This window comes from Balaenoptera acutorostrata, chromosome X (assembly GCF_949987535.1).
Source record: "Balaenoptera acutorostrata chromosome X, mBalAcu1.1, whole genome shotgun sequence".
Classification (NCBI taxonomy): Eukaryota; Metazoa; Chordata; class Mammalia; order Artiodactyla; family Balaenopteridae; genus Balaenoptera; species Balaenoptera acutorostrata.
Window position 1 is genome coordinate 28,250,786 of NC_080085.1, and position 18,230 is coordinate 28,269,015.

The 18,230-nt window shown below is 40.1% G+C and overlaps 1 protein-coding gene across 3 annotated transcripts in view; it reads right to left on the reverse strand.

Moving 5' to 3' along the window:
- DMD (dystrophin) overlaps positions 1-18,230 on the reverse strand; it is a 2,123,648-nt gene that overhangs the window by 722,320 nt on the left and 1,383,098 nt on the right. For all 3 annotated transcript variants that reach the window (XM_057539128.1, XM_057539123.1, XM_057539124.1), the window contains one exon: positions 11,943-12,051. In XM_057539128.1, coding sequence (XP_057395111.1) covers positions 11,943-12,051 — 109 coding nt within the window. The remainder of the gene's footprint in view (positions 1-11,942; positions 12,052-18,230) is intronic.

Sequence of the window (18,230 nt, forward strand, 5' to 3'; positions counted from 1 at the left end):
AGGTGAGAGCAGTAGATGTGGAAACCCTGAGCCCAGGAAGAAGCAGACATGCTAAAGGAACTGAAGAAAGCCAGAAGGGCTGGACTTTGAAGAAAAAGGTGGACAGTGGAACAAGAAGGGCAGGTAGGGGTACCATCGTGTAAGACCTATGTTATTGATTTGGAGATTTATTCTAAAAGCAATGGGGCACCATTACAGGATTATAATAGAATGAGGTTTACATTTTGCATGGTTATTCTTTATGGAGTATGTTTATATGGGGAATGGATTAGAGGGAGGTGAATGAAATCAGTTAGGAGGCAAACATCCAGGTAAAATATGATGGTGGCAGAAGGGATGGTGATGGATATAATAAAATAACTTGAAAGATATTTAAGTAATAAAATCAGTGGGATTCGGTGGTTGATTATATGAGGAAAGTGAGGTAGAAGGAGGTCTCCATCCAGGATCACTTATTGGTACCGGCTTGCGTGGATGGTGTTGCTATTTCCTGAGAGAGGAGAAGAGGGAAGAGGAAATCCACTAGCTCAGTTTTGCATGTGGTGTATTTGAAGAGTCTGGGGGACATCCAAGTGCAGACATTGAGTGAGTTCTTGGATGTATGGGTTCTCTTGAATTCATGCTGATCAGCACATTTCGTCCCCCTACCACTCTATGCAAGTTTGCTAAAGCTAAGGGTGAACCTCAGGCTTCTTCTTGCTAGACTTATAGGCAGCATTTGACACAGTTTATCAGTTCCTTCCTCTTAATTAATTTCCTTCACTTGGCTTCTAGGTTTCTCTGTCCTGGTTTTCCTCCTACTTCAGAACTTATTACTATAATCCCTACTTCTTACCACTGAAGTCCTCCAGGGATCAATCTTTGTATATCTTCTCTTTTCTATCTATAGTCACTGTTTGGCTTTAATTAGCACAATCTCATGGCTCAGCTCTATGCTAACAATTGCATATTTACATCTCCAGGTTGGATCTCTCTCCTAACCTCCAGGTCATACATCTCTCTACTTACACTACACCTCCATTTGGTTAACTAGTAGGCATATGTAACTTAGTTTGTACAAACCAGAGATTTTTATGTTGCCTCCCACCATCCTGTACTTCCTACCACTTTCCCCAATTCCGTAAATGACAACATCAGTCTTACAATTTGCTCAGGTGAAAAACCTCATCACATTTTCTCATTCCCCATATCAAATCTGTCAACACATCCTGTTGGCTCTAGCTTTAAGACCCACCCTGAATCTGTCCACCTCTCATCACTTCCACTGCCCCTACTCTAGATGAAACTATCCTCATTTCTCACCTAAATTATTGCATTAATCCCCTACCTGGTCTTCTCTTGTTTCCACCTTCCTCTTCTCCCTACAGTTTATTCTTAACACATCCAGAAAGTTTTTGCCAAAACATATGTCAGACCATCTCACTGCTGGGCTCGAAAGCCTCTCTTATGTCTTCGTCTTACACAAAGTCAAAGTCATCCCCATGGCCTCTAAAGCTCTCCCTGATGTAATCTCATCTCTTAACTGTTCCCCCCTTCACTCACTGTGCTCCAGCCCCATTGGAAATTCTTCCAATTCTAGTCATCCTCCCACGTCATGGCCTTTGTTAGAATGCCGTTCCTGGAATGCTGCAGCCTAGAAGGTTCTTCCCCTAGATATCCACTTAGCTCACATTCTGAGCACATTCCGGTCTTCACATAAATTTCACCTTTTTAATGAAGTCTCTGTAAGTTCCACCCTTATACTCCATACTCATACTCCCTACTCTTCCCTGTTTTATTTCCCTTGGCAGTATCACCTCATAACATGCAAATACATTGTATGTATTTATTTTCTTTATTGTCTATTCCCACAAAAACATTAGCTCCATGAGGACAGGAATATTTATCTGTTTTTTTTTCCACTGCTATAATTTCTGAATTAGTATACAGATCTAGAACTCAAAAGAGAGGTGTAGATCTAAAGTAACAATGTGGGAAACTTCAGTATATCGTTGGTACTTGAAACCATGCAAGTGGATGAGATTACCCAAGAGATTAAAGAATGTGAAAAAAAAAAAGCATGCCTACCTTACTTTAGACATTTGAAATCCAAAGAGAGAAGGCTGAGCCAGCCAGGAAGCTGAGAAAGAGCGGCCAGGGAGGTGAGAGGAAAAAGAGGGTGGTGTTACGTATGTGAAGGGATAGAAGAAATGTTTCAAACTAGGAAGGGCCAACTGCATTAAATGCTGCTAAGAGATTAAGAAAGATGAGGATTGAAATGGTATTTTAACATAGAGGTCACTTCTGGCCTTAGGACACTTTCAGTGGGCTGATGGAGGGACACAGCTGAAACCGAGTCCCCCTGAAACAGAGTTCCTCTACCGAGTTGACGATTAACTCTTCTATCCAAAACTTTATTCCCTTTCTTGTCCCACCCCTGTTCCCCTCAAGATTGAGGAGCAGCAAAGAAAAGAGGGGAATGAAACCAAGCAGGACCCAGCGAGGCCTTCCCAGATACAAAAGCCTCTCTGTGTCCTCCGTTGCCTGTTTGCAGGAAAAAGGCTTTAGTCTCCTAGGCCTTCCCAAGTTGCAAAGAGCAGACGCAAGCAGTTGATGATTAAAAAAAACAATAGAGTCACAGGACTCCTAGTTCCTCCTGAAGGAACATACATAACAATGTGATGAGTATCTTTGAGTTGTTCTGCAGAAACTAAGACCCCCGCCGGTGGAGGATGGCGACTCCATGCTGACCACAAGCACGTAGACCCCAGACTGGTTGGAACTAGAAAGTTGATGACTGAGATTCTCAAAACATCACCTTGTTACCTCACCACCAAACAATCAGAAGAAGGTCCATGAGTTGATGAGGCATATGACGCTATTCCTCTAACAGTGTGTTTAAAAACCCTTGCCTAAAAGCCATCAGGGAGTTTGGGTCTTGTGAGCATTGCTTGGCACCCTGCAATAAACACTGTACTTTCCTTCACCACAACCCAGTGTCAGTAGACTGGCTTTGGGGCATGTTGGCCGAGTGGACCCGAGTCCGGTTGGTAACACAGCCAGGCTGCAGTGGGGGGAAAAACAGAGGGAGGAATGTGGCTGACTCTTTCTAGAGGAGTGGCCATGAATGAGAGGAGAGAGGTTTGGCAGTACCTGGAGGAGTATGTATGGTTGAAGTAGAATAGTTCTAGGATGAGGAAAACATGAGTATGTATAAATGCTGATGATAAATCATGTGAGTCAATTTAAAGATACTTTGTACCACAAAGAAAACCTTTTCTGGATGTTCCAATACAGAAGGACATGACTGGCTAAGCTAAAATGTGGCAAAAAAAAATACCAGGTCCTGAAATAGTTGTCAAATTTAGTACGAGCCAGTAGAACATTACTGCAGGCAGAACAATAGTATCGTATAAAGTAGGAAAAGGGTATGCAGACTTTGTGATGTGACTGAGTCATGAGTAGAATGGTAATTATGGAACTGGGTCCAATTCTGAAGCCCACAACAGAGAAGAGTATGGAAAACACACCTGGGAGGTTAGAAGCGGGGGCACAGAGATGTTTAAACACTGGAGAAACAGAGATGTTTTAAACATTTGAGACAGCTTTTTTATTCATAGGCCATGGGCACTCACCTGATCTGTGCCAGAAAAGGAAAGTTTGAAGGGAGATTAAGTAACAGACTTCAGAGTATGTCTAAATGTACTTTTCCTACTCAAAAAGTAATTTAGACAGGAACTGGAACTTGGGTTAGGCAGTTGAAAATGGTTTCAAGTATATCAGCAGTGGTGGAACGCCACCGACTCTTGATTTTTAAAAGGAGTATGCAGTTAACCTTAAGATTGCTTCTGAGAGAGAGAAAGAGCTTTTCCTGAAGATAGTGGAGAAGAATGAATGACCTCTCAAAGGCCTTTCAGATCACAATCGTAGAATCTACAATTTAAGTGCAAACTGCTACAATTCCCTTTTGGAATCTTCTTTCTTTGAGGGTTAAGTTATATTCAATTTCAAAATGATTAAGTGAAATTTTGGAAAATATTAGGAATATATGGAGAAGCCTTACTTTTGTGGGCTGTGGGGTACCTATTCTCGTGAATATGTTTAAATAGTTCTAATTTCTCCTTGAGAAGAGCTTGAGAAGAAATTCAACATTATGGTATATTCTATAGTGATTTCCAGCAAACGTCCTTTTTTAGAAGGAGTTAAATAATATAAGAAGGCTAAGGTAATTTTACTGTAATAAACCCTTTATTTCTGTTAAAATGCAGGGTATGGGTAATTGAAAAATCTCCAATGATCAGAATACTTTATTCAACCACTGATGTTATTCTCCTCCTCCTCCTCCTCCACACACACACACACACACAGACACACACACACACACACACACACACACACTGAAACTTCCAGGAATGCTTCCAACAAGCATTAGAAATGATGGATTAGAGCTTCTCTTCCTTTGCCAGTTCAGACCCCAAAGCTCAGCCCTAAACGGAGGTGGTAACCAAGTAATAAAACTGCCAAAAGGTTAAGAGAGGAAGAACAAAGGGAACTTCATCATCACAAAATGGGTATTAACATCTAAATACTCTAGTTTTCACAGTCTATCACTTTCTTGGATATTAACAATGACACCACTGTTATATCCTCCCTGTGAACCAGGGAACATTGTTGAAGAACCTGGCCTGGGACCAAAGACTCCCATGGCCTACATCCAAAGACTTCCTTCTGATCAATGTGACCAATACTGGGGCCTCCCCAGCCAGGGTTTACTGCTGTCACTTTCCTTTGTATAGTGTACCATATCTCATTATATTTGAAGCACCCTCACCTCACTGATGTATACAAATAAGAGTTAGTTAATTAATTAATTAATTAGTTAGTTTATTGCTGCCAAGAGCTGGAGGCTCTCTGTAGCTCCTCAGGGCTTTGAACTCTCTTGGGGAGGGTCAAAAATTCATTTCTTATCCTGTTGTCATAATTGATTAGGGGACCTCATTTTTTGATATAAAATCTTACTCCTAGTGTCTTAGACTTTCAGGAAGTTTTTAAGGTTTAGAGGTTTTAATTATAAAACCAATGATGGTATAGCCTTGTTCTAGGTGTTTTCAGTAAAGCAGTCAGCTGTTGACTTGGCTGAAACTGATGTGCCTTATCCTACAGTTGGAAACCAAACAGGAAAGGGTAGGGGTGGCACTCCTCCTGGTGTTTCTGAGAAGGACGGGGACCCAAAGGAGGAGTAAGAATGTGAGAACTAATTGACAGCTTCCTTCCTTCTTCTCTCATGACCATTACAGATAAACGAAGGCCATTTTCACAATAAATGAATTGTTTTCTCACAATTTAAATCAAACAAATAAATAGTATGCCAAGATTATATTTAAGCTCCAATTAACCTCACGTTTTTCTCAAATTGCCTAGATAGTTAAAGTATTACTGGAATAGCCTTGGGAAGCTTTATTCAACTCTAGAGAGGCAAGTGAAGTTTGACTAATAAATGTATAAATAATGTTATACGTGTTTGGTATTTAAGTATAGCCTCCAAAAATTCAGATGGAGATAAATAAATCACTGCTTGAGATATAGTGTTCCGATTAACAGCATATGCTTTGGCATCACAGAGGTGAATCTTTGAATACCCACTCTGCCACTTACTAGCTCTGTAACTTTGGACAAATTATTTACTCTTTCTGTCCCTTGGTCTTCTCATCTACAAAATGGGAATCACAACAAAACTCATTTAAAAGGTAAAACCATGGCAGTAATTCTAAGACCTTTTGTATTAATTTAGGTTCACCCAGAAGTAGGCTCTAAGACAAGGATTTAATTACAAGTAGTTTAATTGGTAGATGATACCAGAAAGCTGTGGTGGAAGAGTAAGGAGATGAATAGGAATGGGAAGGAAGTCTCTACAGGGCATGCTAATAAACAGGTTATCACTGTGGTCAACTGTGGTTCAACCCCCTGGAGACGTCTGGTGTGAACCAGGCCCTGGAGTTGTCCTACCCAAGGAATAAAGAGGGTACAATATTTATGCATCAACTTCTATCCATCGGTGGGTGAGTACTGTTCTAGGGATGCCTCCTTCCCAGCACTTCCAACCTGCTCTGCAAGTGGGTGAGCTTCTCCTATGGCAAGAGAAAGTGCCTGGGCAGAGTCCCAGGTGCTTGCATTTAGAAGCTTCAGGGTTTACAAGAAGGGCTAGTGCTGAGGGGATATGGGTAGGCCATTAAGGGCCAAATTTTTTCCCACCTGCCCCCTTCTGGTTTCTGTAAATAAAGTGGTACTGGAACCCAGCCATGCCTGTTTATTTACATATTGTCTACGGTTTGCCTGCTTTTAGTATACACTGACAAAGTTGATCCCATGACCCACAAAGCTGAAAATATTTACTATCTGGCTCTTTACAAAAAGAGTGTGTTGATCCCTTATCTAGTTGGCAGCACAGCTGAGATTAGAATTTAGGCTTCTTGACCTCCCGTGCAGCATTTTCCTAATTACACTTGAGACATGCTCTCTCCAAAATTAATTACAGGAAGAGATGGTTTTACCAGTGTTTAATCAATTAGAAACCTCTATTAACTGGCACTTCTATGTGTCTATTTATACAATGGCCATTCATTTCATAGTTATTACCCTGGGAAATTTGAAGAACTCCAACATCCTGATTTGGAGTCTTCACATGAAGCATGTTCTATATGCAATTTCTTTCGGAAATGCTAAATCGGGTATTGTGGTATGTGAATGTTCCCAGACCCAGCAGCTTGTGGATAAGAAAGGATTCACATTGACATTTACAACCAGATTTGTTGGCTCTTTGCCTCCATCTGCCAAGCAGGCCTTCAGTCTGATTCAAAGTCCTGCCTATCTAAACGTTTATGAGAATCTCCAGGGGAGCTCTGTATAAGCATGGCTATTCTCCCCACAGGTCTCTAAGCTACTCTGCTAGGCAAATACTGCCTAGGCGTGCCGTACATCTACTCGAACTCCCAAGCTACAAAGTCCTGGGGCGGGTGGTCCTGAAATAACGTGGAGGTCCCTTTGGCATCCACAGCACTGGCTCTCACTCAGGTTCCGCACTATGTTGCTCGCAGGAAGCAGGGATGAACTCCTTCCCCACTCACCACAGGCCTATGGCAGTGGTTCTTAAAGTGCAGTCCCAGGACCAGCGGCAACAGCACCATCTGGGGACCTTTTAGAGATGCAGATTCTCAAGCGTCACCCCAGATCTACTGAATCAGGAACTTTGGAATCGAAGCCCCACAATCTGTGCTTTAATAAGAAATGGGTGATTTTGATGATGGTAAAGTTTGAGAGCCACTGACATAGGACATTGCATATAGACCAACACTTTGATCTCTGCTTTCCCCCTTTTTCTTCAATGTAGTGGTTTGGGTGTTAAGATGGCCACAATAAAGCCTCCCATCCCTGTATGCCCATCCCTTTGCGGTGACATTGCAGCTCCTCCCTTCAAAAGGGGAAATCTATTTCTCTGCCCCTTGAATGTGGGCTGGACTGAAAACTTGCCTCGACCAATAGAATGTAGCAGAAGTGATGTATGAATTACAGAGTCTAGGCATCAAGACATCTTGTAGCTTTCACCCTCATCCTCTTGAAACACTGCCCTGAGAATGCCATATAATGAAGCCCAGTCCAGCCTACTGGAGGATGATAGGCCTTGTGAAGTACCAAGGTTCTCCAGCCAACAGCCAGCTGTCAGATATTTGAGTGAATCCATCTAGCTCCTGTTGAGTTGCCAGATAACTGCATGTACATGAATGACCCCTAGCAAGACCTTCAGAATACCTATTAAGTTAATCACAGGCCAACTGCAGACCCACAAAATCATGAGCAAGTAATAACACTTGTTTTAAGCCATTACATTTGGGGTGTTTTTATGCAGAGATAGAAAACTGATACACTTAGGTATCTAAGCAACAACTGCAAAAAAGTTTTTTTTCCAGCATGCCTATTTGTCCTGCTAATTGAAACAATTTACAACTCAGGCAGAACCACCTCGTCACATTACATAATGTAAGTAAGCAGTCATAAAGGAGCTTGGTTTAGTATTTTTAAAAAGGCCCCTTGGGCCTCAGTTTCCACACATACAGAAGAAATATATTCAACTAGATACTTTCAATGATTATTCTAGGTTCAGAGTTCTATGGTTCTAAGAAATTCAAATAAACTGATTTTTTCTACTCCTTAAGTGAAAAAGACAGAGAAACATATTTCACTTTTACTCCCCATACATCTAAGACTGAGTTAAATAACATTAACTGTTGGCTAGCTGCCTTCATATCTAGAATTTCCATTAGGTTCTTGGACAGAGAGATAGTGCAAGGCACAGCAAAACAAAACAAAACACAGGCTTTGGAGCCTGACACACTTGGATTATAATCCTGGCTCTGTTTCCTCCCAGCTGTGTGGCCTTCATCTAACTATTTTCCCTCCAAGCCTTGAGATCCTTACCTTAAAAATACTGTGTATAACCATATATACTTGGCAAATATACTTGGATAAAGACATATATGTAAAAGCAGCTCGTACAACAGTAGGAGTGCAACGGAAAAAACTTACTACAATGAATGATAAGTTATATTGTATCACAATATAGTGTATGAAATAATAATCATATATCAGAACTGTATTACAAATTATATTTTCCCTTTTTATATTGTATTTATTTCAGATTATATTCCTGACTTCCAGAAAGTTAAACATTCTTAATTCAATTCTGATGTTTAAACCACCATGTTAAAGAAAAAAAGAATGTTTGATTTTATAAGCAGCTTTTGGCAGGAAACAGCACTTTGTAGGAAAGAGTTCTCTGCAGGAGGTGCCTTGTGTCTTGTCACTAACTTTAAACCAGGCACCGTCATGCTCTACTCACCTCTGGCCCTAGCACACCTTTCAAATCTTTTGATCACACACTACCTTGCCTAACCTGTTCGTTCTCTCCATAGATCAAAGAAGTAGAAATGAAGAATAAGTAATTAACAGATGACCAGATCTCTTCCCTAGCTTCCCTTTCAGCAATCTCCTGAACAAACTGTGTGAACAAGATAATATCTAAAGAAAGATCACAAGAAGTCGACAAGCCTGCATGCAGTGGGGGATGGCAATGATTCTGACCCCCATCCCAATTATTAACTGAGATTACTTCCCCTTTTCCCTTTAAAACTTTCATGGCCGAGCAGAATCTTCGGAGTTGCTTTTTGGGGACATGAGTCCACCTTCTCCCCAGATTACTGGCTTTCTGATTAAAAGCAACTTTCCTTTCCACCAACAACTGCCTTTCGGGTATTGATTTTCAAGTGGCGAACAGCTGGACCTGAGTTTAGTAACATTTTGGTGCCCAGCTCTGGACCTGACTCACTTGTATTTAACATTTGTGCATTTAACATTTTTACTTTATGCCCAGCTCTGTGTCAGTCTGCTATAAGGAATGAAAGGCCTTGCTTTTGAGAAAATTCCTCTTTCCCTCAGTTCTTCTCCAGCTCTGGCCCCAACTCCACCAGCTATCACCAGTGGCTTGGAGCTGAGGGCATTCTCAGACTCTCCCCACTGGTGGCAATGTGGAGGAAGTGGGGGAAGGGAAGGAGTAGTAAGGCAGATGAGACTCTTAGCCGGGGGAGAAGGAAGTAGGGCAGGAGAGATGAAAGATGTAGTTTCCCTCTGCTTTGGCCATGTGTCCCCTCGCCCTCTGCTCTGGCCTCACTGGTCTCCTTGCTATTCCTGCATCTTGCTCCACTTCAAGGCCTTTGCTCTGGTTGTTCTCTCTCTGCCTGGAATAGTCTCCCCTGGATATATACATCCAGGCTTACTTCCTGACTTCCATCAACTCTCTCATGTTAAGCATTCTCTTAATAGAAAAGCTTCACTGACCCAACTACAGACAATCATGTCTTCATTCCCACTCACTTTTCCTCTTACCCTGCTTTCTTGTTCTCCATAACTGTGCTTCTCAAACTTCAGTGTGCAAACGAATCACCTAGGGATCTTATTAAAATGCAGATTCTGATGCACTGGGTCTGAGGTGAGGCCTGAGATTCTGCATTTCTAACAAGTGTCCATTTGATATCAATCTGTGGACTATATAACTCTGAACAATATCGAGACAGTATCTGTTTTCTTCTTTATTAGCTCATCATCTTTCTCTTCCAACCAGAGTACAGTTGACCCTTGATCAACACCGAGGTTAGCGCCGCCAACTTACTGCAGTCGAAAATCCATGGATAACTTACAGTCTGCTCTCTGTATCCATGTCCACATGCACAGATTCAACGAACTGTGGATCATGTAGTGCTGTAGTATTTACTATTGAAAAAATTCTGCACATAAGTGGACCCACACAGTTCAAACCCATGTTGTTCAAGGGTCAACTATATGTGTTTCATGAAGGGAGGGACCTTAACTTATTCTATGCTGCATCCTCAGCACCTAGTATGACGTTCAATACATAGAAGTTACTCAATAAATATTTATTAACTGGATGAATTAAATATGTTTCTGGAAACCGAAACTGGAACTTTGAATCTATTCTGCATTAGAAATATTATTGTCACATCTAGGTACTTTACAGGTTAAACAGATTTCTGTGCCCTGCCTTTGGAACCTTCCAACCACATGATAGTAGCTTAAATAGGGGCATAAACCTATAATTATGTTCAGAGTTCAACAAACTTACAAACAAATCATCGGAACCCAATCTCGTTAACAGAGTTAGAGAGTCTGAGGCTGAACATACAGGAGAAAGCTAGAGAACAAATACCAATAAATGATTATATAGGGACAAACTATGCATATGTGCTGAGGGAACCAAAAATTACAGGTTGTAAAAAGAAATAAACCTGATATAATTAGTTGAATATAAACCCTGATATAGCAATTGTGGTGTCCCAGATTGACCAAAAAAAAAAAAAAAAAAAAAAAACGGAAGCAAAAAACAGTAACAGAAAAAAACAACCAAAGATGTTTTTTTTAGTTCTGCTTAATTATAGAATTGGTACAGCAGAGAAGTTTTCTAGCTCCTTGCCCATGAGATTCAAAGCCAGCCTTAACATTGCCATGAGATTTTATGCATACCTTCTACTAACAAATGAATAGAAAGTGAAATAAAATAGACTGAAAATACGCAATAAAAACAAAAGTTAAGACTATAGCTAAATGAAGAAACATTCCTCTCCCAAGTCTACTGTGGTAGCCACGGTCCATTTTTCTTTTTCTTAAACTAAAAATGGAAGCGCTCTTAAGATTGCTTGTAAATGGGACAAGGGGGAAGTGCTAGGAGGACTGTGTGTGTTTCTGTGGCTTCAGGAATTTGTGTAGGCATATTTGAAGAAGATTATCTAAAGGATATAGGATTTGTTGAGATGGAATCCTCACATATTTAGTCTTGGAGGCTACTCTGGAGCTCTACCCTGATTCCTTCTTCAGGGACAACACACCCATCCCTGCTACTGGGAGTACTGGTTGTTGATGGTATTCCTTACTTGGAATTGCCTTTGGCCCCAGAAGAATCTTCTAAGATCTCCCTTTCCTCCCAGCGGGCAGCCCCTGGGCAATGACTGCCTAGTTCAGGAATACAAAGGCCAGGCCCTCTCCTGCAATCCAGGACAGCTCTGCAGAGCCAGCCCAGCTCTAAGGCTCCTGTGGAGTTGGCTGAGGCCTCTGCTGCAGTCAAATCACCCTTCAGCCTCTTCTGCTGTCGCTGCCATGGACCTTTCTTCATTGTAGGTGCATCTCTGGAGAACACACCCCAATATACTTTTGTCATTCCATACTCTGAATCAGTCTATTTCTAAGGAACCTACTCTAAGATATTTTGCAGAGTAAACAATACAAGTTTATTCCTATTTTCAGAATTGCCACACATTTTCCCTTTTACCCAGGGATCATCTCACTGTTGTGCTTTTGAGCAAGTGTTTACAGCCACAGAGAATGTGATCCAGCGTACTTACAAGCTCCAGCAGTGGTGAGTCCAGGGGTAGGGCCAGGCCACTTTGTCCTCAGCTCTTGAAGTAAATGGGTTACCGCCTTCCACTCTGAGCTCAGGTCTTCTAACTTCCTCTTTAATAGAAAAGCACACGTGTTATTTATTTGATTAACATCTTGAAGTAACTTAATTCATGAAGTTATTAATTTATTTTGTGAATACATTACTGTATGTCTATAGTATTTTATTTCTAAAGTAACTTTTCTGGGTGGAATTCCTTTCAAAGGTATTTTAATTATTTTAGCCAACCACCACACTACAAATTTTTATCAATTGTTTGCTGCATACAGGCTGCTGCTCCAGACGCAATTTCACTGAAAGGAAGTAGAGCGCAAACATTACTGAAAGCAAAACAAATAAACAAAAAAACAGTGTCATCTAAGCAACTGGCTTTACGCTTTTAAAAAGTATCTAATGTGGCTGCATACAAGAATTTTCCAGAGAACATTAAGAATATCTTACTGCCCCCACTCACCCCAGATCAATCCTATTAGCAAGTCTTGGAGGGAGGGGCTGTGGTACACATGGGGATAAGCCTCTCAGAGTCTACTTTAAGGAAGGACTCTTGTCCCAAATGGTGAAGAAGATTTCAGTAGACACCCTTCAGTTGTCAGTCCCTTTAGGGACTGTCTCAGCTGCAGAGATCTGCCTTGCCCCAGGGCATGCCCTTCCCAGGGTAGCCCTCATTCAAGGACTGATCAAGGTGAGAGTATAAAGGCTCAGCCAATCTGGTTCAAAGCAGGACCATTTTGAGGGTCATTATAGCTGCAGAGCTCCCAGTAGAGTCAGCCAAGCCCGTATATGGTCCGTGATGTGTTGGTATATGTTAACAATTGGCTCTCTGGGGGAAAAAACTAATTTTAGTGTTTTCTAATTTCTGTGGTGTAAATACTCCCACTATAGCCAATTTTACCATGAGAATGTCAAGTAGCTCACAAAATGCCTGAAAATTTGCTAATAGACCCTCATGAGCAGATACACGCTGCTTCCAGCGCACCACTGGGTAACCATAAGATTACTTATTGCCAGTAGAATGGGAGCAGAGGTAATATCTGTCAGTTCTAGGCTGACCCTTTTAAAAAATGAGTGAGGTTTCTGCACCCATTCTTTCCTTTTCCATTAGCTGGAAGCAGAGGACTCAGAGGTCGTAGGGCAAACTTTCTCAATGGATTCGGGGGGGAGTTTATCCTAATACCCCAGAGCAGTGGTTCGCATACTTTGGGACCATCAGAATCACCTGGAAGTCTTGTTAAAACACTGATTGCTGGCTCTCAGCCCCAGAGCTCTAGATTGAAGAGGTCTTGAGTGGGGCCCAAGAATTTACATTCCTAACAATTGTACAGCTGGTGCTGATGCTGATTGCCCAGGACCAAGGCCTAAGGTATCCATTATAAGTAATAAGTTACCTAAGCATCTACAATGGACTAGATATGCACCATCCTTGACAAAAATAAGAAAATAGGTCCTTAAATCATTTTCTATAGGACTTAATTTTCTTGAGGAATCCCACTTAAGAAAAGCTGCCACGGGAATAAATACTAAAAAGTCATCACTTCCTATTTTAACTATCATCTATGCTCTTAAGGTTATTTATTCTATTGTGTCTGAGATCATGTCAAATCAGGGCTTTTAATTTCTTCTCCCAGAGTGCATGCTGTTAAACATTTACTATCACATCAATGAATATAACTCTTTTCATTTATTAAAACATAAGCCTTGAATCCAAAAGTAAACAAAAAATGCCTCTGATCAGTGAGGAAAACCACCACTGAAAGTCATGACATGCAGAAGATATTTTTCCATTCTGACATCAAGCTAAACACTGAGAATTAAATATTATCAAAGATTACTGAATTAATATCTATATATATTCGGTCTTTTGATTCCCCTGCAAAGTTGCAGTGAGTTCACAGGGACAGAATATTAAGAGGAACTAGAAGTTTAAAACAAAAAAAGCAACAAAATAGCAATAGATAATAGGGAAGAGACAATAAATGTAAAAGTAGATAACTAGAAAATGTCATGATCTTGGTCACTTATTGAAGGGATAAGAGTGCAGCAGATAGTGAAGTCTCATCATATATCATTTAACCTATAGGAAGTCACCTATATATGCCAGGAGAGGGAGAGGGAGAAAGAGATTAGAGACTGATTTACATACTGCTGAGATCTGCCCACTCTTCCACTCAATAAACATATGGTCCCATAGTGAGTGGGTGAGGAGAGATGGGAATTTGCTGTTTCTACAGTTGGCTTAGGTTTCACTTTCTTCTCATGGTGTAAGCATCTCACTGCATCGAGTTAGATTCTAATATTTAAAGCATTTATCTTACAACCTGGCTTCTGAAAGAAAATTACTTCATCTGGGTCTCAGCTGAACCAACAGTGATCAGTACTGAACTTCATTTTCCATGCACATAATGAAATTGAGCAGGACCCTGCGGGGCTCCTGGACACAAAAGTCTTTCTGTGTCCCCCATTTCTTTTTTTTTTTTATAATTTTTTTTTTTAACTTTTGGGTTTATTTATTTATTTATTTATTTATTTTTGGCTGTGTTGGGTCTTCGTTTCTGTGTGAGGGCTTTCTCCAGTTGCGGCGAGTGGGGGCCACTCTTCATCACGGTGCGCGGGCCTCTCAGTGTCGCGGCCTCTCTTGTTGCGGAGCACAGGCTCCAGACACGCAGGCTCAGTAATTGTGGCTCACAGGCCTAGTTGCTCCGCGGTATGTGGGATCTTCCCAGACCAGGGCTCGAACCCGTGTCCCCTGCATTGGCAGGCAGATTCTCAACCACTGCGCCACCAGGGAAGCCCCCCCATTTCTTGTTTGTAAGAAATAGGCTTCATTCAGCCTTCGTGACCTTCCCTGAGTTCCAAAGGGCAGGTTGGAACAGTTGCTAATCAGGGAAGGGAGGGGATGTGGAGACAAAGGAGGAGCAGTCAAGGAACAATAGTGCAGCCTTGGGGCAGGATCCTGGTTCCACCTCAAGGGATACACATAACAATATCTTTGAGCTCTTTTGCAGAACTAAAACCCCTAACAAATGGAAGATGTTAAGTACTTGATGAAGCACTGTTCACTCCAGAGAGAAGGTCACAGTTTGATAACCTCAAGAACCACAGGAGCTCATCAGGAGACCCCCTGAGGCCAGATTAAAGGAATGCAGGCCCTGCACACACCCAGATCCTTATCAGCAACCCTGCCCTTGAGCCACTGCTATAAAACTCCTCACCAAATTCTCCCAGGTTGGGACACACAGTTTTGAAGGGCATGAGCCCACTGTATCCCCCCCTTTGCCTGGCAAAGCAATAAAGCTAATCTTTTCTACTTCACCCCAAACTCTGTCTCTGCGATTCAATTAGGAGGCACCAGTGCATAGAGGCCAAGTTTTTGGCATCAATAACTGTACAATGAAATAGAACAATAATCGATGCCTACAATGATGACCCTGAAAATTAAGAAAAATTTAAATTACACTGTGTTTTAGAATCAGAAATCCTGGATTCCAGTCCTAACTCATTACTACTGGTTGTGTGATCACTGGCAAATCAGGTAGGTCACTCAAATTCATTATCCTTGAAATGTGGATATAACACTACCACCTAACCCATAGTTTTGCTGGAGAAACTAAATGAGATATTTTACATGAAAAGAACTCTGCAAACTGTAAAGTACTGTAAAATTGTTGGTTAGCTATTATGCACCGCTTAATGAAGCAAAACAGAAGACAATCAATGAAAGTTTTCATTAAAATAGTTAAAATGAAAATATTTCAACACTTAAAAGATTTGGTTTAGGCTATCCTGAAAATAACATGTTTATATATTCAATTCCCTTTTATTAATACATAAAACTCAGAATGGTCTATTCATTTATTAGAATGTTATCTTGCCCATTGTTACTTCCAGATGGTTAAATGAGATATCCATATAATTTCAGATGTAGAGCTTTTAAAAATTAAGTAGTAACCCCCAATGTACCACAAACATCTGAGGATACTGCAAAGTGTCAAAAATGCAAGAAGCTCAGAAGTGTATGTTTCCCAATCTTTCATAATTATTAGCAAACAACATCACATAAAATGGCTATAGATTTTGATTCAGCTGGTCACAAAAACACCCTTACAACTTCTTCAAGTACCTGGTGTACTTTAGAGTTGAAATTGATTATTTATATATTATGGAAGTTCTTTTTTGTTTGGTTTTGTTTTGCTTTTTGGTTCTCTGGCATGTGCCCTGATTTTTTATTCTCTCATCTTTTCTATTAGGCTGTAAAGTTCCTTTGGGTAGCAAAAAATGTTTGGCTGCAGCAGCTAATGCAGCATTCTTCACATAATAAACTTTAAGCTGTGCTCATAAAAATCTGTAAAATGTAATTTGCTAATCATGTTAATAACCTTTAACCAAATTTAAGGGAATCAAATGTATATCTAAATTCCAACATCTTTAAATATAAAATTAGTGGAATAATAGTTAGCAAGTCCTACTCTTGATTAGATTTCTCGAGTTTTCAAACTTTGAATAAGCTAAGCAAACTGCAGATCCCAGGCTTTCTTCACAAGAGCTCAAAACTCAACAGTCATAGTGGATTCGTTTTACCGAAAAGGAGAAACTCTGAGATCATTTTTTAAAAGGGCAAAACTAATTTCATTATAGCGGGCATTTGCACCTGAGCATTGCTTTCCGTTGTATATAATTTACTTGGAGTTAGTCGTTAAATGTTAAGACTCTTATATCAAACAATGTGAAGTTTCTTTTTTATGAAGAGCAGAAATTACAAGAAAAATTATTTCTGAATATAGGTTTCCCTTTTAAATTTAAAATGTAATATAATTCTAAACTATGTGAATTTGGGATTTCAAAATTTTAAAATCTTATATTTTTCTCTTGTGTCAATGTTTGGCATGATATTAATATCTGCTACATAAATAAATGAATCCACCTGTGGCTTTATATACACAGACGTGCATGTGAATATTGTAATTGAAACATCTATGTCTCCATGTATGTCTCTATAAATGCAATTAATACAACTGAGGACCAGGGGTGAAATTCAAAACTCTAAAATGCTTGTCCAGTTCCAGCATGAACTACTGAGTAAGTCTAAATTGACTTTTCCCCAAAATAGTTCCTCACAAAAGAGTCAGTTCATATTAGCTTATAATGTCTTTTGGGTTTCAATTGTTTTATTTTGAACAACAAAGTTGCACAGTAGCCTGAAATAATCTCAAGAAATATGAATTTGGGATGCTTATATTAGTCATCTGCCAGAACTGGTTAATTAAAAAAAAAAAGGAAGTGAAAAAATTGATAAACCAGTAGCAATTATTCCTAGGGTATAACCTCACAGCAGTGGTGAAGGTCATTGTAAACATGTCTTTTAAAGATAGTTTTAAAAAGCAAAACAATAAGTTATTCTGATGGGGTGTAAATAATTCACATCTAAGAAAAATGAAAAGATTATCTCTCCTAATACTTTGGGAATGGGCACCGAAGTTAGGGATAAATATTCCAGTGATAACATTGAGGAAGTGAAAAACGGTCCTTCTGGTAACTGGCAGCTAGCTAGGTGTGATGGTCCCAAGTGAACATAAAAAAACAGTCACAGAAAATAAACTAGACAGAGACAAGGCCACTCTGCCACCACAAAAGTGATGAATATGAGGCACTGCTACTTCTTTAACAGTGACAGCTCTGCCCTGCTTTAATCCTTTCACCTTCTAGATAAAAATTGTTAGATACCTGATCACCACATTGACTCCATTTCTTGAAAGCATCTAATCCAAAATGGCTTCCTCCTTCCTAATTCCTCTTTAGAATCATTCAGCCAGCTCTTGCCAATGCCCTCTAACTGAGATGCCCCACAGTCTCTCTTGAGGGCTTTCTCCTTTGCTACAGTAAGCTAAATAATCCTAATTTTGTTTATTATAGTTATCTTCCTAGTTGTCTTTGGACAGAGGTTTAACAGCACCATATGGGGATCCAAACACTGCCATACTGCAAATCACTTAGAAGAAAGACAGTAAGCTCTAGAGTTCTGGAATATATATCTATGAATGAACTCTTTCCATAAAATACAAATGTGGCAAAAGCAACGTTCCTAATTAGTATGTTATTTTATAAAATGTGAGATTTCAAATATGGAAGTGCTAATCAATTAAGAAATTAAATATAATTAGGCATTTGACAATCTCATCCACATTCCTAAATGGTTCTATCAGTTGCTCAAAAATTTATTATAAATTTTATCTTCTCA